Raw genomic sequence first — 24305 nt, 5'->3', positions numbered from 1 at the left:
GCACTACTAAAGTTTATCAGTGTATTTGAAAACCTAAACAAAAATTATGAAAATAATATAGAAAGTAAGTTTTTTTTCTTCAAAAACATTCATTTCAAGGAAATTAGAAAGTACACCTTTAGCTCCAGACAATGTAACTGAAGTCAAATCCAATGTGTTACCATGGTCATGTAACAGCATCCCTATCAATAAGGAAAAACTTGGAAACAGTTAAAGTAGTATTAAGATCTTGGATATTTTTAGGTGTTACTCATCAACTGCAATTAAGTGGTGTTTTACACTGAAGGTGCACAGCACACTGAAGCCAGTGTGAATCAGCTGAAGACCAGGTGTTGGCAGGAAAGCTGTGCCAGTTTACGTCAGCTCAATAGAATGGTGTCATTTACACCGTGAAGGGAGAGCAAAGGACATGACCCTGCCTTTACCCTTGTCTCTGTAGGTATTTTTGTACCTTTTCTCTTTTTATTTTTTCATTGCTGGTGCCCATTCACGGGAAATAGATATGACTCTAATTTTAGTACAATAGTAAACAACCTGATCTCTTTAAAAACTACAAATTAACAAACAGTCATGCCCATATGATGTTTGAGGAAAGAATACTTTGACAGACATAAGGATCTGAAAGACAAATTGGTTGAAAAGTGAAGAAAAACTAGATTTCACTGAGGAACTCCCAGAAAATAAAAAACAAGGAAAAGGGGAAAAACAAGGCAGAAATAATGAGGTTTAAAATAATAATTCTTAAACAGCAGAGCTGTTATTGACACTGATGGAGAAACACACTTCTCACAGGGCTAGTTTTTATCCAGATAATGTCCATTTGGTGGGAGGAAAGAAAAAGCTAAGGTCAGAGTACACCAGGGAGCTGGGACGCGTGAAGGAAAGAGTTAAGGCTGGAGTCACCCTCTCTGAAGTGCTCTGTGATGCTGTGCAGTGTTTCAACCCCCAGAGCCTTCCTCCTCCTCCCTCCCTGTGTCGGAGTGGGGAGGAGGCGGGTTCTGCTGAGCTGTTAAATCCTCAGTGAAGTTTCCCCCATTTCCAGTGGCCACCGTTGTCTGAGGCTGGTTCGGAGCAGGGCTGGGGTTGCCCTGACATTTCTGGGACCGCGGCCAGCCAAGAAGAAAAAAAGACGGGTGTTTTACAATTTGCTTTTGTCGAAGTGTGGAGAAAGGGGAAAGGAAACGTCCTTTCTTTTTTTTCAGCATCACATTCCTGTGTTTTTCTTCAGCCTGGAAAATATATTAGTGCTGGTGCTTTCCTCTCTGGAAACAAAGGAGCTAAACGGGACTGAGGAAGTAAGGAGTGGGAAGGAGGTTTGGGAAGTTTAAAAGAGAGAGACTTGGAGCAGCCAGGAGTTCCCTTTTATTAAATGAAATCCCTGCCTGTGTGGGTAACCGGTACAGCAAAAATCCAGACCTGCAGGTAAATGGAGAAGCAGAGATCACAAAGGAAATTTCCGCTAACCTCATCCCGCCTGTCAAGAAGGTGAAGAAGAAAGTTAAAAGACACACAACAGGCTCTGGGACCTGTTGGGCTGCATAAAGATAAAGCACTGAACAACAGTAAAGCTGTATGGCATTGGTCTCCTTTTAAAGGAAAAAGACGTGAAAACTCATCTCTGGCAGGGGAACTTCCCTGAGAGTGTAAGTTTCAAGTCAAATTCTTGTCTTTCTGCTCTACGTACGGGACCCTTTCTCTGTGTGTCTTTGCATGTATATATAGTGGGAGTGTGAGAGAAAAAGAGAGAGAGAAGGATGCAGATCACGGTGTTGTTTTAGACAGACAATATCGTGTTACAGAAGGATGATCTCATTTTTTCATAAAGTGATCCATTTTGTGTTTTTCCAAAAATAACTGTAAAATGTACAAAGCCACTAGGGCAGGACTGAGGTGTAATCAAGCACTTACAAATCACACAAAATAGCCAGCCTGTGCTTTGCATTTTTTATCCCTTGTGCAAGATATCATCATAGTGTTAACATCTAATTTTTCTCCTCCCCTCCCAACACAGATTGCACAATGAACTGGAGGCCAGCTCTCAGCTTAGCCCTGCTGTGGGCAGCATGGTTAGTGTGTGGCTCTGAGAAGACAGAGAGGCTAGTGGAAAGAGGGAGGCATGGAGCTAGGAAAGTGCCCCTGGCTTACAGGGCTTCAAGCAGCCTCCTAAGAAGGTCTGGAGCATCCCTGAGGAATTCAAGCCCAAATCCTCAACACCCTGTCACCAAGAGGGATTCTTCACCACCTCCAAAGCCACCCGCCAATCTCCTGCAAGGGGAAACACGCTCCCAGGCCAGGGGCACGGGGACCAGAATGAGATTGGTACAGAGACTCACAGCTGCAGCCAAATACTCCAAGTCCGAGATGATTAAGGACGAAGGGATATCCTCTGCCTCACAGTCACGAGTGGTGCGTTTCCCTTCAGGGTCAAGTTCTCCCAATGTCCTGGCCAGCTTTGCAGGGAAAAATCGGGTGTGGGTCATTTCTGCCCCCCATGCCTCTGAGGGCTACTATCGGCTCATGATGAGCCTGCTGAAAAATGACGTTTATTGTGAATTGGCTGAGAGGCACATCCAGCAGATTGTGTTGTTCCATGAAGAAGGGGAAGAAGGCGGAAAAGTTAGAAGGATAACCAATGAAGGAAAAATCCTGGAACAGCCACTAGATCCTGCCCTCATACCTAAGCTCATGAGCTTTCTGAAACTGGAGAAAGGGAAATTTGGCATGGTTCTGTTGAAGAAAACTCTGCAAGTGGAGGAAAGGTATCCTTATCCAGTCAGGCTAGAGGCCATGTATGAAGTCATTGATCAGAACCCCATCAGAAAAATTGAGAAGATGAGGCAGAAGGGCTTCATCCAGACTTGCAAAGCAGCTGGGGTGGAGGGGCAAGTGGTTGAGGAAGGCAATAATGGGGGCACCATGCAGCCTACCCCCGGCAGTGAACATGTCCAGGTGTCAGCAAGGAAGGAGGATCCAAGGAAGAGCAATTATCAGCCAACAAGGACCAAAACTGTGAGGAAACCAATGACAACCACAGTGGGCACTCCTCAGCCTACAGTGAGGACCACTACCCTCCCTCCCACCACCACAACTACTCGTGCCACCACCCGTGCAATGACAACAGCCAGCCAGTCTACAACAACTACACCCCTCCCCAGCACACAGAGGACCTGGACCATGAAGTCACATTCCACCACAGAGTACCACAGGCTGCCAGTAGCCCCTGACGCCACCACGCCACGAGTCACAGCCTCTGAGGACTTCTACTCTGCTGCATGGAAAAAAAACCGCAGGGACCGGCAGCGCAGCCACCCAGAGAAACAACCGGCAGCCACACGGAAACCAAACAAGGCTGCCCACTATGACACTTTCACAGAAGTCCCAACTGCACCCTCAGTGCACTATACAAAGGCAAATGTGGGTAGATTTAAAGATAACAGAACTGACAGAAAGGACTATAACCACAGGGACCTGAATGTCACACCTGGGCAACACAAACCAACTAAGATTAAACCACCAAAAAAGAAGACCCAAGAAAAGATACTCAGTAATGAGTATGAAGATAAATATGACCCAAGCAAGCCTGCTAGTTCCCATTTAGAGGAACAGTTTGCAGCTGGAAATATTCCCCCAAAGAAAGGAAAAGAATCAAAGAAGCATGAGCGAATGGATAAACCTGAGAAGAAGAAGAAGAAGGACAGACCTGACAAGCAGCAGAAGAGTGAAAAGCAGTCCAAGAAGGCCAAAGCTGAGAAAAAGAGCAAGCAGGACAAAGACCGCAGCAAGAAGAAGAAGGGAAGCAGGACTGAGAATGAGGATTTTCCCAAGCCCAACAAGAAGACTTTCCTACAACCTCCCAGGAAATCAGCAACCAGCCTCCTGGAATATTTTGAAGGCAAGAGGCGGCTCATTGTAAGTAATTCATTCATCTGAATCTTATTACCTAAATGAAATCACATCTCCCTCCTAGTAGGAATATGTGGAAGCTTAAGTTTATAGTGGTTTTGTATTACTCTTTTTTGATGCTTTTGTCTCAAGAGGTAAAATTTGTAGGCCCAAATGATCATTTTCAACAGCTTTCACAGATTCATATCAGAAATCTTACAAGCACTATAAAAATCAGTCATCCAGAGATTAGGCTAAAACCTCTTCCCAGCTACTTCCATGAGCCACCATATAGCAGATTATCTTGTTTCCAGTGGATATGTAGGTGTCAGGATCTTTATCATTATGATCAATAAAATGAGGTACCAGTGTGGATTACATCCATTCATCACCTGGGGGTACTTGCCAAAGTTGCCACATTTCAGTGCTCTCCATGTCCCGCCAGCTGGCACACCTGCTTCATATTGGTGCTGGTGTCCTAAAGCTGGAAGCAAGCCAGGTGGCTTGGCAATACTAATGCAAGGCTGACTGAGGATATGCACAAAGGCTTGTGATCAGATGCCCTGAGGGATGGGGAATTCAAGATTAAGATCTGATGGGAATTTGGCATTCAGATCTCTTAGACATCTTCAGAGATCCCGTGCAAACTTTATTTTGGTTTGTTTTTTCTCCTGCTGTTTTTATTAAACTGTAACACGCCAGGAAGTTTTCAAGCATGAGAACTTCAGCATGGTCTGGAGTTACTTGTCCCCAGGTTTAACAGCGTTGTATGTTTTTCCAAATACTTATCATAAAAACCACTTCACCTGGGACAGGAAACAGTTTTAGTTGTAGTATAAATGTTTTTTCTGGCAGATGACACATATCCTGAAAGGTACACTTTGGAAAATAGTTCTTTAAAAATATTATTGTGGGAGCTGGTTTCATGAAATTATCCTACTGTAAGCTGGCCTGTTTCACGGTTATTGTCCAATAGTCATTGCCACAAACACCTTTGACTTTTGTGCTCCATATCCCAATACAAATAGCTAAGGTGCCAAGCTAAGATGCCAAGTTAAGATTTCAGCCATTGGAATTTAATGAATCATTCTGCTGATGATTCATGGGCCTGAAAACAAGGCAACTTTCTTCTCCCCCTCCCCGTTCTTCAAGCTGTAGGGACTCTGCAGAGCTAGCACTGGAAGTGGAAAAAAGGCATATATTTTAAAAATTTGAACTTGAATGAATTTTGCCAATAAGGCCTATTAGTTACTTGTTAACTAATATTTAGCCAAAACAAAAGCTCAGAGAAAGAAACTATGCAGAAGTTGGGATCCCTGAAATTTGGTCTCAGTGTTGTGGTTTCCAAGAATATACGTAACACCAGGACAAGTATAAACAAATTTGAAAATAAAAGAGCCAAAAGTAAAGCTCACAGATGTCAGGCTGCTAATTTATAACACCACCACAGTCCTGGCAACTTAAAGGATTGCCTGAAATTTGAACCTTCTGATACTAGGCCACCTCACAGCTGGATCTCCGAGAAAAGAGTTGCACAGTCTCAGGTTATCAGGCCAGAACAGACTAAAGACAAATGATTATGCCATGCTGCACTTCACTTTTCCAGAACCTAATAACATCCTCAACCTGCTTACTCTGAAGTTCCCTGAAGAATAGGTTTGGTTTGGTTTGGTTATTAGTAAAAGCAGTGGCTGAACTCTACTTTCTCTTTGCCATGCACTGCACATGTGGAAAACAAAGAACTTCTCAAGCTTCTTTGAATGCACACACATTCCTATTTGCATCCCTTCCTATCAAACTGTTCAGTTCCCTTAGGAGAACAATCCTTACAATTAACTCTGTCATTCATGAGATTCAAACTACCTGTATAGAGAATTAGCCCACATTGCTGCAGAAGTGGCTCTACCCAACTTGTTCCCCATTGCTTTGCTGTACTCTTGTCTTTCAGACTGGCTCCCAAGGACATTGTTTCAGTCCTTTTCCAAAGATCTTTTGAAAGGGACATGCATTTTTAAGTTCTATATCATCAACAATTTCAGATCTCAGTGTGAATTTCAAATATCTGGAATTTTAAAGGCTATTCTGGGTTAAGTTCAATTAATGACAAATATAGGTCCCAGGTGCAGAAACTGAAAAAAATGTATGGGTTTTGAGTCCCACAGCCTCACCTCTCTACAGTGGAGCTTTTACTGCAGTCTTACTAATGTTGAGAAACTTTGGCCTAGTGAGTTTGGGTTTTTTGTTTATTTCTCTGTGGTGAAATGCCAACTGACAGTTTACATGTAACACTCCATATATACCCCCATGCACATATATGCCTATGCACACACACACACACACACACACATGCATGCATGCAAACGAGAAATGGGACGATGATCAGAGGGCTGGAGCACCTCTCCTATGGAGACAGGATGAAAGAGTTGGGGTTGTTCACCCTGGAGAAGAAAAGGCTCCAGGGAGACCTCACAGGAGCCTTCCAGTACCTAACGAGAGCTTATAAAAAAGGAGGAGAGTGATAGTTGTGGAGAGTTGTGGATGCTGTACCCCTGTAAGTGTCCAAGTCCAGGCTGGACAGGACTTTAAACAACTTGGTCTAGTGGGAGGTATCCCTGCCCTTGGCAAGAGGGTTGGAACAAGTTGATCTTGAAGGTCCCTCCCAACCCAAACCATCCTGTGATTCTGTGATGAAAACACTGATAGAGACAGTGCATATACAGCCTGGGTTAAAACAGTCCTGGCACAAAGCTTTGATTGGAAGTTTGCTTTGTTCTACAAGGTTTGATGAAGTGGATCAGATTCAGGCTTGACTCTGCATTCCAGCTTATGACCCCCCAAACTAGGAGGAGACAATACAAACCAATGGTCTGTTTTTCATCTCAGTCCTCAAACCCTTCTCATGATCCTTTTCTCTCATTTGAAGCATTTTTATATGCAATTTAAAGGCAGTGTGTTACATGCTGTAGCACAGAAATCAAATCCTCTTTGTGTCTGTCACTGTCATTCACCTTCATGTTCCAATGCTGTAGTCATGCCAGGGGCTTTTGCATAAATGAGAGGCAGATTTTATAAGCCCAGAAATGTTTTCACATTGATGAACTGGATTTATAAAGAGCGTACCATAAAAATTAGCCTTCAGGCCCCACAAACTTCAGAAGGCAGCTAGAAAATTATTAACACTGCTACAGATTAAAGCACAAATTTGTAGTTGAAGGATTTTGGTGATTATTTGTGATCTTAAATCATAAAACTTGAATCCAGATTCCAGCCCCCTTTGTATTTGGGGGATCAGTGGCAGGTGCTTGATTGCAGCTCACTGCTGTGAGTTAGAATGATTACATTGCTAGAGGTGCAGCATTCCTAGGTACCTTTTGCTGGAAACTGCTGCATAGCACCACTGAATGTTGTTACACACACCCCTGTCCTGGAATATTTTCATCTCAGTCACTGATGAAGGATCTAAGTCATGTGCTCTAAACTTTTTAAAAATGAAATCTTTGCAATCCTTAGAAGGTTTTGAAATAAGTACTGTAAAATGTAGAGCTTTTTATACTTTTATTGTTGTAATTGTTCCTTTTCACCCACGGCTGTACCTTTGAGCAAATATAAGTCCCATAAGACATCAAAGTGGCTTAGAACAAAGAAAAGCAAAATCAGTAATTTTCACATGAGGTCACAGTGGCCTTAGCAAGTCTTCAAGGTCTTCTTAGATGGCCATCATTTACATAAATATTCATGTATCCCTAGTTGTACTCACTCCTTGGCAGTCAAAACAGCCATGGGAGCCCCACCTGGACCATGGGATGAGGGCAGAGCAGCTGCCATGTTCCCAGGGCTTCAACTGTGAGTGAGTAGGGGAAAATCTTAGGTTCATAGCACCACTGAAGGCTGTGAGGGAGACCTGGTGGGACTGGCAGGGTGAGGGATAAAAGGAGATTACAGGGCTTTCTGTAAAATCTAGTGGTATTTCTTCTACCAGCATTGTGGTAGAAGCAGCAGAGGAGCTGGTGGAACCAGCTCTACATGCTTCCAAATGTTTTCCTGTGGCTGGCTGAATGTCTTTGGGTCAGGCCTGGACATGAAGGTACACTCCAAACACAAATAAGTAACAGCTTTATGGGAAAGAGAGCCCAGTTTGCAGACAGTGACTAGTTCTCCTTCAGTAAAATAATCATCTGCCTTCATTCCTGATACTAAACAAGCTCTTTTGTCTCTGCCAACAACCAGCTGATCACAACGCCCAAGGCGGACAACACCATGTACGTACAGCAGCGAGACGAGTACCTGGAGAGCTTCTGCAAGATGGCAACGAGGAAGATCTCAGTCATCACGATTTTTGGCACCATGAACAACAGCAGCATGAAAATTGACCACTTCCAGCTAGGTTATTTTCCTTTTAATATTTTCTTTCAATATTTTCTTTCCATCTCATGGGCACAATACAGACAGCAAAGGGAGAAATTGCCCCAGCTTGGGTCAAAATCTAAGACTATGCAGGACCTGCAAAGTAGCTCATTTAGACATATTTGGGGCCACCTTCTTTACATACAGAGTTTCCATGTAGACAGGTGACACTGAGCATTCATCTCTCTTAGGCAGCTTTTAAACAACTGCTGTCAATGTTCAGGTCCTGGGGAAGCACCCACCAAAGTCAGTGAAAACCTGTCCTTTTGTAGTAATAGTGGTTGGACAAAGACTTCACATTGCAGTCCAGCAAAGCACTTAAGCTTAGGTATCTCTTGAATCATGTGAACCATCTCATTCCTGTCTGCAGCTAAAGGTTAACACCACTGTGAATGCTTTGATGGATGAAGTCAAAGAAATACAAATATTCTTCAGTTCTATACTGCAAATAGAATAAAAGCTTCTAGTTTTGCTTTTAAGTCCACCACATCCTTCCCCTCAAAGTTCATCTGGTTTTACCAAACCTTGGGAAAAGATGTGTGATGGATGAGAAAGCTCTGGACCAAACCAGCTGCAGGGTGTTTCAGGTTTGGCATATAAATGGCCAGAAGATCACAGATGTATGTCTGGCTTCCAGCCGTGCCTCTGTTACTCTCAGAGGGATGGGATCTAGCAGGGGACCTAGCCTTGTGTCCCTGAATGACAGTGAGTAACAAATCCTGCCAGACTGTCCATTTGTGCACCTCCCTGACAAATCTGGAGCAGTGCAGGATTTTCCACATCAGGCCAAGGTTACTCAAGGTCACTTTTTGTGTACCTAGACCCATCTGCCTGCCAGTGGACTGTTTAGGATTATATTTAGCTCTAGTCTGGCTAATATTCAGATATTCACTCTGACACAGACCATGCTCTTTCAGCCTGTTTCAAACTTAACCTACATCCAAACTTTTCCCCAAACCACACAAGTGTATGTAACAGCTGAGTTCTCACAGGAGGAATTAAATTGTTGAAGAAAAACAGGAGACTTGGAAGGGTATTGATTAAACCTTACATGAAGTTCATCTTACAGTTTTGTCCAAAAAAACAAATCCTGACCTTTATAGAAATATATACAATACAAATAAATAATACAAACATCTTTCTGTTCTACCTCCCCTTCTCCTCTACCCTTCTTGCTTGTATGACTTCTTCAAGGCTCATTCTCTGTGAGAATCAGAGGCAGCAAAAGCTCCTAAGAAATATTTTGTACACAGTATGTTGCTGTAGTGAGAAGCTTGAGCACCCAGCATGATGAGGTCTACTTGGAGTGCTGCATCTTGGGACTGAAATACAAATGATAACAACAGAAAAGTCCACAGAGAAGACTTTTGACTTGAGATTTCAAATGCATTTAGAAGTAGTGAATGAAAGAGCTCAGTGACACTGGTCAAGATTAGCTCACAGTGAAACCAGAGAGTATTTCCCAGTTTCCCACTGGAATGACACAAAAACTGAGTGTCGCTGCAGAGGCCTTTTCTTCAGCCCAAATTAGCAATGTGGCCTCTTTTCCCCAGCTTATGCGAACAGGGCTTTAATCAACTAAACATCAGCCCCTGGCTACCCATCCTATAATCAAAGCTAATACCTCATCTATTAGGCCACTGGACTGCTAAAACAACCTGCTGGCCTTCTTTGTGACCTCACTGGAATTATTCCTAAAGATAACTCATCTTCCCAGCCTTTCTAGCTGCCAAAGATGTATGGAGAAACATTTCCCCACTGTTTCAGAGAAAAAGCAAAGTGAGCAAGGACTTTGCAGGTAGCAGCAGAGTCTCAGCTCCAGTGGTTCTTTGTGTGGATCCCAGACTCCTTTATGAGGCGGAGGTCAGGGACAAGTAGTGACTTGGAAAGACTAAATTAGATTAACTTCTTTTTTCTCCACAGAAATAATTTCCAAGTTTGGAAGGCAGGACAGCCTTTGTGGCATTACTTTTTTCCTTGATACAGAATTTTCTGTATTACTCTGCAATTTAATTTTCTTCCTTTCATTGTAAATTTTGAAAGAAAATCTTATCACTCTCTACAACTACATGAAAAGCAGTTGTAGCCAGGTGGGGGTCAGTCTCTTTGCCCAGGCAACCAGTGACAGAATGAGAGGACACAGTCTTAAGCTGCATCAAGGGAAGTTTAGGTTAGATGTTAGAAAAAAATTCTTCACTGAAAGAGTAATTGCACGCTGCAATTGTCTGCCCAGGGAGATGGTGGAGTCACCGTCCCTGGATGTGTTTAAAAAAAGACTGGACATGGCACTCAGTGCCATGGTTTAGCTGATGAGGTGGTGTTAGGTCATAGGTTGGACTAGATGATCTTAGAGGTCTTTTCCAACCTAGTTCATTCTGTGATTCTGTGATTCTGTGATTCTGTGATCCTGTGATCTCTTAACAAGGAAACTCTAACTTCATATTGATATCTAGAGTTTAAAGCAGAAGGGTGCCATAGGTCAGTTGGTCTAAGGTACTCCTGTACCGCAGCTGTTTTCCATCACATTTCACAACAACAACTTTTCTATCGCCACCTAGGCCAACGAGACAGTCTTTGCTTTTAAACATGAACTTTTGGTCTATGTCTTAATGGTCATACTTGCCATTAGTAACACATAAATCTCACTTGTGAAGCACCTGATGCAGGATTTACATATATTTTATGAAGTGAATAACCAATTAGCATATCCAGCAACCCATCCAATCAAAAGCTGATAACACTGCTTGTTAATTCTTTACAAAACTTTCAACTGAGGTATATAAAACCATGAAAAATCATGCAAGTTAGATATATAGCCTGATAAGTGTAACCAAATTTTAGTATTTGCTGGCTTGGCTTTTTTTTTAAACAGTGGGTTCAAGGTGTGAAACCTAAAGATCAGATTCTAATTCAAACATTTTCCCAAAATTTTAATTCAGAAGTTTCATTCAGTCTATACACAGGATGGACGTACCGCAAAATTTGAATCAGATCAGTATGACCCTTAAAACCTATGTATATTTAGAAAACTATTTAAATTATTTGTTGTATGGCTCCAATCTTTCCTGTTGCTGCGTGCCCCACTTGAATCAGTCAATCTCATCTCTATTTGATGGCAAATAATTATGGAGCAAGGAACTGGAAAGTTGTACCTCTGGGACTGGAGAGTTGTACCTCTGGATTCCGCCTCTTGATGACCTGCTGTGTCTCTGCCTTCAGGCAGGTCACTTAAGCCATGGCTGGGATTTCTAAGTGAGGATATGAATATAACATTCATAGTGGTGTCACAGGGCACAGGCAAGCAGAGTTTGCAGGGAGCTCTTGGTGCCCAGGTGACATTTCACTTGGTGTGTGATTTAGCCTGTCTTTAGCTTTCAAGGCCCACAATTGCATATGGAGGCTTGTTTCAGCACTGTTGCAGTTGTATAGGGCTGTGCTGGGTGCTACAGCTGAGGCTGTGCTGATGACAGAGACTTTCAGGACTTGACTGCAATATACCCTGGTTCTATGGGAAGTAAGGAACCTCAGTGCCTCCACAGGCTTGTCTTCAAATCTCTGTGTTCAGAAGTCCTTTGCTCATTGTTTCTGAATGTTTTCTTAGAGAGGACCACTGAGTAGGCACAAGGGGTACTCAAAATTAAGTTTTCGCCTGTCAGGCTGCTAGAATCAGCAAGCAGGAGGAGGAGGAAGTGCCAAAGTGGGGTATCTAGAGAGGTATGCTGCCAGCACTGCAGCATTCAAGACATGTTAAATAGTTTCTGGTTTCTTGTAGTCACTAAATCTCACATGTAAATTTTTAAGACTGGTAAGGTTAACTCTAGTTTGCTGGCCAACCTCAAGCTGTTCTAGCTATATTTTAGTGACCCAAGTCACCTAGGCTGTTTCATTTGCACATGGTGCACATTGTCAAAATTTCTGTTTTCAATTACAGAAGTGGCTGCATTTCAGTGGGTGAAATGATTAGGACGTGCATATACATGTATGAGCATACTGAAAAAATCGAAAAGATCTTTCCAGAAAAAAGCAAGATTTTTCAAAAGAATGTACACATGATAAATACTGAAGTGCATGAGCCCTAGGATAGACTGATTTTCAAAGAATACTAGGATGGAAAACTGGACAGTTAAAAGTCAATAGTGCCACATCCATGGTCTGTGATACATTGAATATTGCAGCAGGAAGAGAGCTTCTGAGAAATGAATTCTCCCCTTTCTTTTGAGGTGAAATTAAAGGCAGAGTGCTATGTGATTCCATGACTATTTTTATTTCTCCTTTGCCTCACATTAAGATAATGAAAAGCCCATGAAAGTGATAGAAGATGAAGATCTTGTGGACCAGCAGCTCATCAGTGAGTTGAGGAAAGAGTATGGGATGACCTACAATGATTTCTTCATGGTCCTGACAGACACTGACATGAAGGTCAAGGTGAGGGTTTCAGCTCTGAACTCAGCTCTCTTAAAAGAAAACACATTGGAAAAATATGAAAAAAATTGAAAAATTTAGGAAATTACAGGCTTTCATGTGAGGCACATCAGAGACTGATGCAGGAGCTGGTCATTGCTGGAGGACAAGCAAAAGAACAGTAAGCAACATTTTCAGAACTTAGGTAGCTATCTTCATTTTCTGCACTTAGGGGATCTCAGGAATTGTGTGTTTCTGCTGGAATGGTGAGGAACAGGACCTTCCCACAGCTGACAGGGTTTTAATGTAGCGTCTAGCATTCTAAAACACAGTTTGGCTGCTCAGCGAGATGACACCACACTGCATAAGGACAATCCTCTAGTTGAATGGCCTTACAAAAGAATATAATAACTGCAACGTCCTGGCCTTATCACATTGGGCAAAGACTGAAAATACACCACTTCCAAAGGGCAGTCTGACTGCAAAAACAGTTATATTTTCCATAGTTTCTGATCTGTTTTAGTCCTTGTTGCCTGTGTGCAGATTCGAATACTTGGATATCTAAATGTCCTATGGTGCTGTGATACATGTAGAAGGGCTGCTAATATGAGCATCCTTATATCCACCTGCTTTGGTTTTTTTCATAACAGCAATACTATGAAGTACCCATAGCAATGAAGTCTGTGTTTGATTTGATTGACACCTTCCAATCACGAATTAAAGACATGGAAAGACAGAAAAAAGAGGGCATTGTCTGCAAAGAAGATAAGAAACAATCCCTTGAGAGCTTCTTATCCAGGTATTACCTTCTGTTCTTATCTGCTGCTAGCTCTATGAATTATTGTTGTACTGGAAAAATACCCATGTAACTATTTCTGGGATTTTTAAATATAGATTTCTCAGTATTTACAATGTTAAGTAAATACAGAGATGCAGCCAGAGCTGAACACAGTCTTGTATAGAATGCTGGAAGTCAGGAAGCATGTTTCCTGACTAACTGCATCTTCCTTGGACACTGATTTTCAGTGCCTCAGTTTCCCCATCATGACATGGAGATAATAAAACTGATTTGCATTAGAAGAGCAAATAAGGATTAATTCACAGATGTTAGCTCAATGTTTTGAATGTATGAAGCACAGTGTTTATGTGTTTTGATCATCAACCATCCCAATCTCATTAATCCCATTCTAATCCCTTCCATGTAGTTCAAATCAGTAATTAATTCTGACTTCCTTCTTATGCTGCTTGAGATAACATCTGGTTTTTTGCCAGTATTACTCATGCATATGATTAAAGGTCTTGCAGATGTCTTTTGCAAAATGTTGGAGACCTTCTGCAGAAAGACAATTTTGTTTATGCAATCTCTATATGCTGTGTTATTACTCTATCTTGAGACCTAAATTCCAGGCAATACATGTGCCTGGACTGTGGGCATTCAGACCTACAGAAGAGCTGTGCAGCTATAGCCCTCTCTCAATTATCACAGGGTAATTGACATGAAATTAGTGCTACCCCATCATTCTAGACCTTTCCTGTTACAACTGCATCCTCCTCACCTACTATCAGAATCCATGGGAATACACTGCCAGACAGCTTTAAAAGTAACTGAGGCAGCATGATGGATTATGACGAGGAGGAAAGGAGCAACAAGTAAATTAATAGGTTGTTGGTTCATAAACATTTTAAAATTCAATGGCCACTTCAAAAGAAAAAGAACCTTTAACAAGATCCACTCCACCCACCTCACCACCTCCTGTTTAGGTCCCAGTGATTCATCCTTGAGACCACCAAGAAGAACCACAGTTTGGAAACAGCTGATCAGCACAAAAAAGAGCTTGTATACTGGAAAAGGACAGGCCCCAAATCCTTCTCTGCTTGGAAACAGCCCTAGTAATAAACACACATTAGAAAACTGGGCACAAAAAATGCAGAATGTTGCATCTATAAACCGCACTGCTGCTGCACAGAATGCATTTGTTGTCTGTGAAAGAAGCATCAGGCTTTAAATATTGGGTGGACTTCTCTAGCCACATTAACTGGTCAGACTCCCAGTAAAATTAATTCCAGCTTTGTCCAAGATCGTGTTCCCAGTTGAACAAGGGCCCTGGCATCATCTCCCTGGTGTTGCTCCTTGCAGAGGTCAGTTACAATAATGCAAATATTGTTCTTAACAAGCCTGCCTGGTGTGAAAGGAGACCACGAGAGCCAGAGCCAGCTTGAGTAATGCTTAAAAGCCACATGTAGAAGGAGGAGAACCTTGAGTTTGGGGGTGAGTTCCCCCTAAGACCTAGACACTGGCTGTGCTGCTCTTTGGGCTCACATATCAGAACAGGATGCAAGACAGGTATAAGAAGAAAGGATCCACACAGGAAAGGATCCGGCAGATTTGTCAGGAGTATTGGTCCATGGCTTCTGATGTCAGAAATAAAGCAGAAATCTGTACTTTATTGTTGGTGAACTAACAGCTGTGAAGGACCAACTGAATTAATTTCTAAGATGTAGTCCCAGATAAGCACACCAAGTGCTCCTCAGGCAGGAGAATAAACAGCTTGAGTGGCTTTCAACACTTTTCAGCTCTGTGTAACTCCAAAGGAGATATTAAAAAAAAACAAGAAAGCAGTAGAAAAGTATCTTAAAGTGACTCACAGTTTTTCCCTAGGCAAAATATGATCCAATGGCTACATTCTCACTCACTGTTCATAGGTAACCAGGTGCTTTTCTGTACAAAATAGCACAAAGATTATTTTGTTCCCCATTTTCAGAATGACACAAAATTTCCTTCCTTTTCTTCACATCACATATGTGATCCTTAGTGCTCCTCATTCCTGTTCACTTGACTGTACACACACATTTATGTCTCTTTGCTGTTCCTCCTGAGAAAGATTAAAATTGAGGTTTGCTTTTCAAGGATTTGCTTTTCTAACTGTAAAAAACCCCCAGTACCAATCAACAAGCAAAGACATCAGCATGCCCTGCTCTTCTAACAACTTCTTCCCTGACTTTGAGCAAGTCCCACCACACCTTCAGCTTCTCTTAAGTGAAGCAGAATTGACCCTTTGCATTAGCCTTCATTTTGAGATCTTCACATGGTACAGCAGAAAGGCAGGCTATTATTATAGCAGAGTAACATCTGCATCCATTTAAAAGATCATTTCCTGCTGTAAAAATATCTCTGCAGCTTTGCAAATTCCTATAAATCTGACTTTTTAGGTTAAGTGCAGAAGTACCTATATTCAAGAAACAAGTTGTTGAGAGAGTATTAAAAAAACCCCACAGTTAGAAATTTAAAGATTTCAAGTGCCCTTATAGCACTGCCTTTCCTCGACAGGAAAGGAAGGAGATCCTTGTGCAAAATCTTGGGTAGATGGTGCAGTCCCTCTTAAAGAAAGATTCCATGATTTATCTTATTGCCCCATGCATGCCTTATATAGCCACAGACTGACACAACCACACACTTACAAGCAAGCTCAGATTTAAAGCTAGGTTAAAGGCATTTTGAGCAAACGTGGTGCAGGAAAGAAAAAAGAGGTCAGTGATTATTTACACAGAAGTATGAGTTATGTCTGAAATGAAGATACGCCCTAATTCTCAGACAGCCCTTGGACTGCAAAATAACTGTGCAGTTCCAGCAGTGGTGAATGATGTAAAAGCTAAATGCCTAGTGAGGAATTCCACAGGAATCTTTCTCTCTTGAATATACACTTCTCAGCATTGCTGTAACTACTGAAGGGGGCTTTGAGCAAAGATTGTAAACTTTGCAGTGTTTGTTTGGTGAAGGAGCAGCACCGCAGGTGTTTCTTTGAAAGTTTTGGAGCTGTAAAATTCAAAACAAGCTTTATCCTCTCCCAGTGATGGACAGAACTGGGAAGATTTCCCATCCAGCTGTTACTTAGAAGTTGTGAGAGATGATGTGTCTCAGCCTACAGAGAACAGAAATGCTGAGAGAACTTGAGTCACATGTCTTGACCATGGCCACGCTCTCTTTTCAGATTCCGATGGAGAAGGCGGCTGGTGGTGATCTCTGCTCCCAGTGATGAAGATTGGGCTTATTCCCAGCAGCTTGCTGCTCTCAGTGGACAAGCCTGCAATTTTGGTGAGTCAAACGGAATCATATTCTTGCTCCCCCAAACCACATCCTTCCTGGTGATGTGATGGATTCCTTTGCTCAAGTTTGAACCTGAGGAGTCTGACAACTGAAAACTTTCCTCCAGATCCAAATGGAAGATTGTGCTAAGCAGGTAGTACAGCACACTGACACCTAAGACAGCTAAACAAAGTGTTCCCTGGAATCATTTGTACTGTAGCAGAAAATGCTAGCACTCCAAAGCTTCTCTTCAGGCTTGTACTTCAGGAGAGTAACAGTTATTTTGCTTTGGTTTTGGTTTTTTTGTACTGCACAAATTAACAACACAAGGAAAATGCTTTCGTAAGGGCAGATCCTTTAAGACCCAACTCAGAACTGGCCAGGCATCAGGGAGATGCATGGACATCAGGGTTTTTTTCTTTTCTTTACTGCTTCATTGCCAAAATCTGTAAAAATATTAATGGAAGCCACTTTAATCCAATAAAGGCCCTCCCAGACTAGGTACTTAAGATAAGTACCCAGATAAGATCTTAAGTACCCATAACTAGGTACTTAAGATCCAACTAACATAGTAGAGAGAGAAGGGCTCCTCTAGGAGACAACTAAGGACAAGACCCAGAGGTGCTCTTCTGTCTTCTTGTCATGAAGTGCAGAGAGCCTTACTCCTTAAGTTCCTAGCAATGCACACACCATACATGGTCTAGACTTGACTCCTTCAACAGAATCAAACAGGTCCCTTTCAAAAGCTGCTATTTCAATGCATTTCAGTTACACCAGAAGGGAGATCTTCACAGTATGATTGTTTATTCATAATCACCTGGCTTTCAGAGTATCAGCACCACTTCATTTGGAAAGTACCAAAGTAAACTGTGACATGAACCACTGCAAAATGCTTTCTGAAGAATAAAACGTAATCAAAATAGTTGAGTATCCCCACCCTTTGGTAGGGACAGCTTGAACACAATCCAGTGAGTTTCCAAAGCATTTGTCAATGGGTGTTTTAACTAAGTGGTTTGTTTCCAAGCATCTTACCTCCAAGCTGTAAAAGCAGTTACATCAAAGATTTTGTAGATTGTACTGACTCATGTAATATGAACAGTTTCTGCTGTCCCTAAGGTCTTTGTTCAAAGCAAAAGCAACAGTCCAAGCCTCTGTGCAGAACAAATGGAAGAAGGGAGTATCTGTCATAAGCTATTCCTCATAGTCATTCAGAATTTAACTGGCATAGATTATACTGCCTCTAAATAATTTGTTGCTGTGTGTATGGTAAGTAAAAGCTTTACTAGTGAAGAAAACAGTACAGGAAGATTCTGAATTTGGAGAATGGCCTCTACAATTTACTGGCGTATCTGATGGTTGTATCCCTATGCTACAGAACCACACCAGGATGCTGCTGTCCTTGAAACAGCTTTATGCAACTGATACCACATTTACTCAACACATCAGCTTATCCTTATGTTTGGGACAGGTGATGTGACTGGCAGGGACTCCACAAAAGTCAGTAACTCTTTCTCCTGGAGGGCTAGCTGAGACAGGGCCTTAATTTAGCAAGCACAGACCAGGCTGATTAAACTGAAATCTGCCCAAGGATACGCAGAAAGGTCTGGTCTGACCCAAAACTTTCATTTCCTCCACAGGTCTGCGCCACATAACTATCCTCAAATTGCTAGGAGTTGGAGAAGATATTGGAGGTGTCTTAGAGTTGTATCCAATTAATGGTAAGTGACTGTTTCCACTTTCTTCAGTACTATGCATGAAGGGCATTATTCAGTGCTGAGTGCTTCTTTGCTGTAATTTCTTCAGAGGGATGAGTATGACTGTTTTCCTCTTTTGCTTTGTTTCTTTTAAAAAACAAGATGACATAAAAGCAAACAAAAAGCTTTCTTGGTGTTTCTGTGCTAAACATTATATAGGTTCTTGTCATGTTCTTCAGGACAGAAAAGCACAAATATCTGAAAGTCATCTCACACTTTGATTTCCCACCTAAGCTTACAGTCCCCAGTACACTCCTCCGCCAGCCTTGCTGTTAAAGACAGGGATGTATGTGCCTTTTACACACTCAAAAGTTTGTAGGGTTAATAGAACACACACTCAGCAGATTCTCCTCTAGGGATCCCTCATTAATATTCACAGAATGGCTTGGAGTCAATAGGATTTCTTAAAGATGATCTAGTTCCAATCCCCTGCCATAGGGTGGGACACCTTTCACTTCATCAGGTTGATCAAAGCTCTATCTAACCTATCCTCAAACACTTCCAGAGACAGGGCATCCATCTGGGCAACCTGCTCCTGTGTCATACCACCTGTATCCTAAAAAACCTCTTCCTTATATCTAATCTAAATCTACCCTCTTTCTGTGTAAAATTAATACCCCTTGTTCTGTCTCTGGGCCCTGGTAAAACATCTTTCTCCATCTTTCTTATAAGGTCTCTTTATTATTCCACTTGCATCCCAGCAAGCTACTACTCCAGGTAGATATCCTTGAGAGAGTGGGGACTTTTCAAATGCTGCAGGTTCCTCTTCTACCTAATCCAAACAACTGCCTCCATCAGTGGAGGAACAAAGACAGAAAGAGGCTTATTTATCCCATCTGTGCTGCAACTGCTCTGTGCATGAAAGCATTCTAGTCCTTCTATAGCACTTCTACATTAAGTCCGTGTATGAGAAAAAATAAACAGAGGAAGCTGATGTCAGATTTCTTCCATCAACACTCTTGCAGCCTCCACTAATTTTTCACTGGAGGCTTCATTACTTTGTTTATAGTTCCTATTTGTTAAGATCAACAGATCTTTGTCTAATTTGCCCTTGAATTGATGTTGACTCCTAGAACGTGTTCTCCTGTGAGAACTTCTACAGAGATACCTTTTATTTGTCCTGAGCATGGCCCCTACACCTTTGTTTGATTCCCCTTATTTCTTGTGTGGGATAAAGGCAAACATTTAATCCCTATCCTTCCCTGCAGTAATATTGACAATTCTGCAGGTCTTCCCCAAACCATTTATTTGAAAGATTGCAGTCTTTACTTAGTTGGATACAGAATCATACAGAATTTATTCCAAACCTGTGATCAACCTTGTTGACTTCCTGACTTTTCTCCCCAGTTCTACCATAGTCTTTTGAGGTGAGAGAAACAGAATTTCATGCAGTGTTCAAGATGCACACAAATAACAGGTTTCCATAGTAAAATAATAATACTGTTCTGTTATTATTTTCCTCATGGTTATAACATTTGGTTTTGCTTTTGGCCATTAGTGAGTACTGAAGTACCCTTCCACGAAATTCTCCTTCATAGCCCTAAGAACTCACTGGCAAGTGGTAATGGTCAATCTTCACCACTTCTTATGTGAAGTCAGAAAAATTTTCACCAAGTGTATCACTTTGATCTGAGTAGATTTTCTTCTATAATTTTATTAACCAGTCATACAGTCTTAAAGGATCTTCTGCAATGCCTCACAATCATCTCCCACTCTTACTACTGTAAGTACCTTCACACTCACAGTATACTAATCTCCATGCTCATATCCCGTGCGAGTTATTTACAAATACATGGAACTGCACCAGTCCCAGCACAGCCATGGAACTTTACCGATGACCGCCCTCCAATACAGGTGATCATTCACTCCCACCTTGCTTCTGCTTCAACCAACCTATCAAAGGACCTTTTGAAGCTTTCTGAAAATTCATATAGCCTGTATCAGCCAGGCTACCCTTAACCATCTGCCTGCTGACCTCTTTCAGAGAACCTCAAGTCTGTAAAGGGTGCCACCGTGTAAGAGTCCGGTTGCCAAGCCAACTATGCATATATGTGCTCACTGATCTCAGTTGCTTTACAGTTTCTACTCATTTACCCAACACACACTTCACACTCAAAAGCCTGGAGTTCACCAGATTTACCCTAGAAAATATACTTTGAAGAGCAAATGACATCTACCACATCCCATACCTCACATACCATGACAGTTCAAGAGTAAGGCTCTATATCCAGCAATTCCTCTATCACACTTCAATTCCATGATTTCTTTCACTGTTGTTCACATATGCCTTCTGCAATACATAAACTTGTGACCCTAGCTGCAAAGAAGCCAAAGAAGTTCACGGATTTTGGGTGACAAAAAGATGTACCACACTACAGTAGCTTCAGCCTAGAGAATAAAGACAAGTTTACTAAACCTGAAAAAGCTGTTAAAAATACATCCTTAGCTCAGAGTAGAGCAATTTCATTTTGGATCCAGGAAATGGATCTGAACTTGCAAATTATAAGCATCTTATATTGCCAACTCTTGGGCTGTATCCTATCTCATGTTGCTAACTGTTTTACCTACAAATAATCATCATCACCTAAATAATATATTAATGCTGATTTTATGTGATCACTTTCTAGGAAGCTCAACTGTAGACAGAGAAGACATCCCGGCTAATTTGGTGAAAGACATTCGAAATTATTTCCAAATTAGCCCGGAATATTTCTCCATGCTTCTAGTGGGGAAAGATGGCAACGTCAAATCCTGGTATCCCTCTCCAATGTGGTCTATGGCGATTGTGTATGACCTGATTGATTCCATGCAGCTCCGGCGCCAGGAGATGACAATCCAGCAGTCGCTGGGCATGCAGTGCCCCGATGATGAGTATGGCGGGTATGGCTACCACAGCTACCACCAGGGCTACCAGGAAGGTTACCAAGACGACTACCGTCACCACGGAAGTTACCACCATGGATATCCATACTGAACAGAGCGACTTAGCCTCTGACCGCCCCCATGTCTGTCTTACAATAGCTATCCAAGCAATAGGTGGGCAGTTGCAGAAAATCTTCCCAGGCCACCTAAATATCCATGCCTCGTTCTTCTACTGTTCAATCAAGGGACTTTGGTCATTTGCCTTCTCCAAAAATGCAGAAGCCTTTACAGTGAAGCAATTCAAACCAGTAGTATTGAAGCTTTAAACAATAAAGACTCCTTTACATTTTTAAACCTTTATAAACAAAGGCCATCAGCGGGTGCTGTTTGTATTAAAACCAAACAAAAAAACCCCATAGCCCCATTCCATGGGCACTACAGTAGGGCAGGAAACAAACTGTCCAACAACGTGCTTTTTAGTACTTTTTCTAAGGAGAAAAAAGTATATTTATTGGAAAGTGTGATGTCATTATGCTTATGAAAAGAAACAAAGAACCACACTTTGGGTCTCTCCCAGAGAAGAAAAATTTAAGAAGGAAGCATGGGGCATGCTCTTTAATAATAACAACAACAATAAAAAAATCTTTTTGAAACATCTTGTTTAAAAAGACAGCATCCCTTCTACAGTGCATTAACATTGTAATTAGCTGACTTTATGAATGAAAATAAGATTTATGGCTATGGCAGAACTTGTTCCAATACAATACAATGTAAAGTTCTTAACTACAAAGCTTACTGCATGGCTATTTATTCTTTCAGTTGGGGTCCCTGTTCTCTTAGGTCCTGCCCACTTCACTGTTAAATCCAAGTTAATGAGAGCTAAGTGGAAACACCAACCAGGATTAGCACTGTCTGAAATACAAAAATCTGAAAAGCATTATTTTCATCAGAAAAAGAAATCTCATTCACATATATTTTCAATGAGTTGTAACTAGCTCTCTATAATAATGCTTTTAATTAAACTATTACTCTAAATTTCAAATTTTCTTTTACCTCTTCTTCTCACACCCTGCCCTATACAAGTGATCTGGATTAAATGTTTATAAAAGTATTTGAGATTAATTTAATCTGCTAAACCATCTCTATTTCTGCCACACTTTGAGAAATGTTTTTTTTCTCCCTTCTCAGTGATGTCTTTGGGCACTGGAGCTGTAATACCACCCTACCCTACTGAAACCAGTGGCAAGAACTGCATGCATAGCCATGGTTTCAACACCATTGGGGTTAGATTTCTAAACACTGAAGATACAGCAGAAAGATTATGGAATATCTTTAAGTGAAAATACCATGTCAGCCTTTATAATGGCACATTAGTCACTTCTGATGTCAAAGGTGTGCCTGACCAGTCACATTTCTTTTTATAATCCATGATGTGGGTGCACATCACATATAGATGCACACAACAGGGCACTCGTACTGGGTATCACCATCACAGCAGTAGCACAGGAACAGGGAGAAACTACAGCTCTAAGCTGGCCAGAGCATGCTTTGCATTTTGACTTTTAGCATTTTCCTGATTTTTTTTCCCAGATGAAAACAAAACTGGCTAAAGCAACAAGTTCACTCCAAACCAGATGCCTTCTTTAGAAATTTAAGTCACAAAAGGTCAGGCATTACTTGCCCTTCTGAATGTCAGAAAGGCAGACAGATGGCCACAAGGCCTTTAGCTTTACAAATCTGGTCACCCTCTGGAGCAGGCTGCCCTCCCTATCACAAGGTCTAGTCAGTGCAGGGTACAGCTCCTGACTTACCTTTCTCAGGTGACTGGAGCTAGTTGGGGGAAGGCATTTGACAATGATTTTTGCCTGCAGAGCTTCTGAGCTCTCAGTGACAGCACTTCCACAGCTGAAAGCAGTGGACAGAGAAATTCAAAAAAACAAAAAGAATCACAGGATGGAAGGGTTTCTAGAAGAAAATGGAGTGTCCTGTAGCTCACTTTTAGAAAACAAGAGCTTACTGCATCACTGTATCAAGGTCAGCTGCCTAACTTTCCTTGCCTAAAGCAAAAGCAGAGGAAAGTATACCAGACATCTAACAGGCACCTCCTGTAGACAGAAAGAAAAATGCCCTTGGGGCACTTTCTTTCAGGAGTTCATTTAAACTTTCCTGTAATCCTGTTTTCATGTGAAGTCTTTAAATGAAAGCCCTTTTAACTCACACTACAAATCACATAAATTAAATGTCCTGTGCTGAGAGGGTTAACTTACAAAAAAAAAAAAAAAAAAAAAAAAAAAGAGTGCAGCACCTGATCCAAATGGCCTTTTCTTTTTTATACCCCTGTCTGAAATTCAAAGTTAAATTGTGCAAGTACCAAACCCAGCCTAGTCATTCAGTGGGAGTTGCATTAAAAAGACAACTCCAAACAAGCTGTCCATTTATCAAGGGAGGTGGGGGTGGGCTCTTAACCAAAACTACACATCCAAATATTCACAGAATTTGTAGAAGACTCTGTATCATTCTACATTCTGATGCCTATTTCTGCCTTCATTACAAAATGACTCCAAATCACCAGAAACTTTTAGCAATGATTTAAAATCCTGATTTTGCAACCTACTTTTCCCTATGGAAAACTAAAAGCAAAGCCAGAAGGAACACCAAGCCAAAATATTCTTTCAACTATATCTTGCAGGCTATAAGCATTCAGGAGTTACATTTCTCCAAATGAAGCCTTCATTTGGCAAAACAAATCAAATCCAGATCACTGGATCGGTCCCTGCAGCATCACTCCAAGGATAGATTTACTGAGATTAAGGTCCTATTTCGACATACCTTAGTGGGAAGATTCTACATGATAAAGAAAAGCTTTTTTCTTATACTTATTTATGGCATTTGATTCAGCTCCAAGATGGCAGGTTTTA

The 24305-nt window shown here is 41.5% G+C and overlaps 1 protein-coding gene across 1 annotated transcript; it reads left to right on the top strand.

Moving 5' to 3' along the window:
* The first annotated feature begins 807 nt into the window (after positions 1-807).
* CCDC80 (coiled-coil domain containing 80) lies at positions 808-22944 on the top strand. The gene is made up of 8 exons (XM_069019915.1): positions 808-1643; positions 2012-3909; positions 8110-8266; positions 12575-12711; positions 13338-13486; positions 16677-16780; positions 18409-18489; positions 21153-22944. Exons 2-8 carry the CDS (start codon positions 2020-2022, stop codon positions 21497-21499), a joined length of 2865 nt encoding a protein of 954 aa, XP_068876016.1. The 5' UTR covers positions 808-1643; positions 2012-2019; the 3' UTR covers positions 21500-22944.
* The last annotated feature ends 1361 nt before the right edge of the window (positions 22945-24305 follow it).

Source organism: Aphelocoma coerulescens, chromosome 1, assembly GCF_041296385.1.
Source record: "Aphelocoma coerulescens isolate FSJ_1873_10779 chromosome 1, UR_Acoe_1.0, whole genome shotgun sequence".
Lineage (NCBI taxonomy): Eukaryota > Metazoa > Chordata > Aves > Passeriformes > Corvidae > Aphelocoma > Aphelocoma coerulescens.
The sequence above is the reverse complement of the archived record's forward strand: the minus strand, read 5'-3'. Positions and strand labels throughout refer to the sequence as shown.

Coding starts and splice junctions, on each gene's coding strand:
- CCDC80 (XM_069019915.1), top strand. CDS start 2,020: ATGAACTGGAGGCCAGCTCTCAGCTTAGCCCTGCTGTGGGCAGCATGG. Junction 12,712..13,337: donor ACACTGACATGAAGGTCAAG/GTGAGGGTTTCA, acceptor TTTTCATAACAG/CAATACTATGAAGTACCCAT. Junction 13,487..16,676: donor CTTGAGAGCTTCTTATCCAG/GTATTACCTTCT, acceptor CTCTCTTTTCAG/ATTCCGATGGAGAAGGCGGC.